Source organism: Labeo rohita, chromosome 14 (genome assembly GCF_022985175.1).
Source record: "Labeo rohita strain BAU-BD-2019 chromosome 14, IGBB_LRoh.1.0, whole genome shotgun sequence".
In the NCBI taxonomy this organism is placed as follows: Eukaryota; Metazoa; Chordata; class Actinopteri; order Cypriniformes; family Cyprinidae; genus Labeo; species Labeo rohita.
Window position 1 is genome coordinate 32,740,946 of NC_066882.1, and position 4,879 is coordinate 32,745,824.

The 4,879-nt window shown below is 36.1% G+C and overlaps 1 protein-coding gene across 1 annotated transcript; it reads right to left on the minus strand.

Moving 5' to 3' along the window:
* Positions 1-1,558: 1,558 nt before the first annotated feature.
* On the minus strand, positions 1,559-3,433 carry sh2d1ab (SH2 domain containing 1A duplicate b). Its single transcript, XM_051128099.1, has 3 exons — positions 3,267-3,433; positions 2,886-2,949; positions 1,559-1,835 (listed from the first exon to the last, which is right to left on the minus strand). Exons 1-3 carry the CDS (start codon positions 3,401-3,403, stop codon positions 1,710-1,712), a joined length of 327 nt encoding a protein of 108 aa, XP_050984056.1. The 5' UTR covers positions 3,404-3,433; the 3' UTR covers positions 1,559-1,709.
* Positions 3,434-4,879: the final 1,446 nt, after the last annotated feature.

The following is a 4,879-nucleotide window of genomic DNA, read 5'->3' on the forward strand; positions in this document are numbered from 1 at the left end:
TTAACCACAAAAAGCTAATTCTGTCCTCATCTGTTCACTGTTGCTCAAAAACAACACACACTGTTAATGGCACCTACTAAAGTGTTTTGTTTTGAGGGTAACACTCTTCTTAGTATTAGAAAGCAAGGACTTTTACCACCTTAGTGTTTATAGGCTGTTAAAACACATTGAAAAGATTGGGACTATGTTCTACTGGCTGCATCTTCAGGCTTTATGGAGCATGGATCGGCTCCTCCTTTCTGCCATGTTTTAAAGAATCAGGCTAGTGTGTGATACTTCTATTCAACAGTATACTAATATATATATATATATATACTTTATTAATCTTTATTTTTAATAAACATGATCAATTAAGTTTAACCATTGTAATATCCTTTTCAATTACTTGCACTTTCATATTCATCTTATTTTTAAAAGTTTTGTTGCAAAGTAGCTTTATAGAATAGTCCCAAGATGTCTATGTATGTCTAAAGTATGTTAAATAATTTATAATGAACTAATTAAATATGCAAACCTCCAATATAAGCTCTGGGTTTACACACACACACACACACACACACACACACACACACTGGTATTCCTATCATTATAGGTTTATTCCATAAGCATAATAGTTTTAATTGAAACATACCCCTCACACTAAACTACAGGCACTTACATTTATGCTGAGTCTTTATTTTCATTTGAAATACATTTCTAATATTCTATTATTAGGCACGAATAGTAATGAATGTAACTTTGCAACCGACAGATAAACTGCTCACACTTATTTCAGGGTTGTTAATGTTTACTGTGTGCTTTTAATTTTAACAGTGTTAACGAAGGCAACAATTATCATTTGACTGAACTGTGTACATGCATTTGAAACACTTTAGCTCTTTATGTTCTTACTCTGTCCATGCAAAACAAACAAACAAACAACAACAACAACCAAAAAAAACATGTTCATATGATCTAAATCAGTGGTTTTCAAACTGGTCCTGCACATTTTGTATGTCTCAGCTCATCACCTTGTTAGTAGAGGCTGCACAACATGAATTGGGTGTTTGTGATAAGGGAGACATACAAAATGTACAGGGCGGGGGTGCTTCCAGGATCGGTTTGAAAACCACTGATCTAAATTAAGACTTACAATTACTCAGAGCTAAACAGTTATCTTCTTTTTTACAGCTAAGCATCATCTTGTGAGTAGACACTGAACCAAAAAACATTCTGTATAATTATTGAGAATTATTGTAATGAACTTGTAGCCTAATAAATGATGTGTGAGTTATTAAAGGGCACCACAAAAATAACATTACCAGAATTTATTCAGCTATCTATTCAGATGCAAATTAAAATGATGCTTTAGGGAAGTCCAAACTTGTTGAGATGTGAATGAAATTATGATACGCAGGTTTAGTAATGACAATAAACCTGAATAAATGAATAACCCCAGGACAGGGCTAATGGTTTTAGAAAAGAAAAAAAAAAAATCTTCATTTGTTCCATCTCAATATCAAATACATTATAGATGAAGCGTTGTCAGTTTCCCACATTAAAACACTTTACAAAATGAGGTTTTTGATTTTGCTTTTATACAAATTCTTTTATATATACATAAATTCACGTGAGATCATGAAATTGCATTAAACGTACGATCATACAGTAAGATTGTCCACATGCTTGTAGTTTTTGTAGGGTTACAGCTGATGCTCACGAGGAACATTCTAGCAGGGCTTCTGGACAGTGACGGGGTAGAGGAGAGGAACGGCGATGCCCTGGTCCGGTTTCTCAAAGGCGCTGATCAAGTTCTTGACTTTTCTGAACAAGCGTTTTGTCTGACCTGGTGCTGTCTGTGAAAATAGAAGTGAATAAATAAACAACAATGTTGTAACACTTCGGCTAGCAACAGTAGTTGCCATCAGTGTAAAAATGTAGGAATGTAGAAAAACATCAATGTAATCAGTTTGCAAGGAGCTGGTGAACTTGAACAGATCAACTAAAATTATTCCAACCACTTCAGCTCTATGGAATTCGAAATTTGTGTGTTTAGCGTAAGAACATGACATTGCCCGTATTGTTTTCATCATCTGTATCAGATCTGTAGCTGTAGTGTCATGTAGTTTCAGGTTGAGATGTTAGCTTTATAAAACAGCTCATATCTGAGGGCGATGATAGTGCTGACAGATTTCTCTCGGTATAATCGCTCTTTTCAATCTCAAGCCATCCAGACGATCTATTTCTATAGCTCTATAAATTTGAGTCACTCTCAGGAAACACACAGCTGTGTGGTGTAATTATCACTGATAGATTTAAGCAATATCAAACTTCGTTACACATGCAGAAGAAACGATCTTTAAATGGTTGCTTTTCATTAAAATATCAGCCAATTTGTGTGTCCCTTTTATATATGCATTGTTCTACAATGTCAAATGTAGGCACAAAGCACGTTTTTCAAGAGAAATGTCATGGGCTCTTACTATTTCTTTCTCTTCTTTCACAAACTCAGAAAAATCACAAACTCAGATAATGAGCAAATGTTATTAATAATAATAATAATAATAAATCTGTTTTTCTGAAAATCTCAGGCACAAATGGCTTCCTGAGAATGACTCATTCGCAATCTTGCTTTCTTGGAGCAAATGCTTTTATTCAATTTACAAAAGACAAATATCTAACTTACAAATGAGGAAACACACAAATACTACCATTTCTTAATTATACAGATATTAATTACTATGATTGGGCTGATTATTAATCATGTAAGTGCCTGAAATACAAAAGTTCAAAGAAGACAATTTCAGGACAATTCAAAGCTAGAGTGTTTTTAATGTCAATATCTGCTGTTGTGTATGGGGTTATTTTTGGTTTGCGTCTTTATATGTTTGATGTTTGTCCCTCACCTCAGCCGCCCAGGAGCCCGCCGCGTCTCTCTGGAGCCGGTACGTGTAGACGAAACCATTACACCTGTGGCGGCAAATCAAACCCGGTCAAAACAAAAGCTCTGAACATCAGGCTACACTGTAAAAATGGTTTTACATTTACACATTACAAAAAAAACAAAAATTATTTCTTTGTACATGAACATATTTTTTCAGTTTTTCTACTTCAAAATGTCATATTTCATTTAATGTGCTATTTCCCTTTTTTGTGGAATTTACTAGCAATTTCTGAGTGAAAAGTATTTTCACAACAATGTTTTTTTGTTGTTGTTCTAGCTTGTTTAACTTGAGAGACACATTTGAGCCTAAATAAGAAAATGCAGAGATTTCTTGAGGACTTACAGAACACAAAGGCAGTAGGCCCCGGGAACGCTCTCGCTGTCTCGAATTAAATAGCTCCCGTCTTTGCCCGCTTCACACAGACGCATCTCGCACGTCTCTCGGCTGATGGCCCCATGATAAACAGAAAGCGATTCCATTGTGCTGCATGCATTGTATCTCAGGCAATTACTACACGCATGTGATATTTGTCCCTTGAACAGGAAATGATGAAACAGGGCAGGAAATAAGCACTTCAAAAAATAAGACAATTTCTGCAACAATAGCAAAAGCACGCAAAATGTCTCTGAACATTACAGAATGTAGTTTTAGCTCATCTGGAGTCAGATATCAGGACGAACGGCTGAAGTTTGAGTTTATGAATTAATGCTGCACCGTGGCGTCATTCCTTTTGTGTGTGAACTTGTTCGTACGTAACATTTGATTTCAGATCTTTATGTTGCACACATGAGTCCCACACAACGAATCAATATTATATAGATTTTTCTAGAAGTCTTAGATTCTGCCCAAAGGGTTAAAGCAGTAAAGAAGTGTTTTCAGTAATCTAACAGGCCACAATTTGAGCTCTGCAAACAAAAAGTCAGTTATTTTTGGCCAGTAGCCGTGTAAAAGCCTTCAGGTGAATGAGGAGCACATCGGTTCTGTGATGAATGTTGAAGATTCTTGTATGTTTGACAATATTGTAAACGAACAAGGTGGGAAAATGGTAATGTATCCTGTGATAGAGCATCCCTGTCACCACATACATCCTGTCTCTCTCTTTCTCTCTCTTTGTTTGCATCTTGAAGTGCATGTTGTTGACACAGATAGAAACAGAGAAACAGAACTGCATTTCCCCCTCGTTTCCCATCTTTACCTCCAGATCCTCCTTTAAATTAGATTAAGTGAAGACATTTTTATTTAGCTGGACGAGACTTCACAGGTAAAGACAAGAAAGCAGAGAACATACAAATGAGATGAAGAAACAGAAAAAAACACTGTGGAGATGTTATTGAATTGCATTGATCATCACAGGGGGATTTAGGCTAAAAGTGCCAGAGATGTTTTACAGAGACAGTTTTATTTCACAACTACACAGCTAGTTTAAGTCGCGGTCTTCGATCAGTTAAGAGAGCATAAAAAGGGGCACATTTTGCAAGATCCCCTATTACTACAACAATCGATCCGTCAACCGTGAGAAGAAAGATTCTGCAGAAAGACGTGAGGGTGAGTGTATGACGACAGAATGTGCCGTTCGTATTTAACAAAATTTGGTACAACAGGGCACATTGCAGATTTAACCAACTTCTGATACTAGGGGGCGTTAGAACTTTCTGTGATAAAAGAAGCTGAAATCACACCCAAACAACTGCATCCACAGGTCTATTAAAATAGTTCATTTTTTTTAGCTACAATATGATGTCAAAGAGAGGACTTTGCTGGAGAAATGTTACATATGATGCATAACGGTGGCAGGGAAGCTGTGTTGTACTTATATATGTCTGATAGCGTTGTGATTTCATATTTCCAGAAGTGGCAGATGGATACGATCAGTGTGCCTGGAGAAGATGATGTTGGTGCTGTGTTGAAGTCATATTTTAAGCATTTACCTTTTTTATTCTGTGTCTGATTTTTTA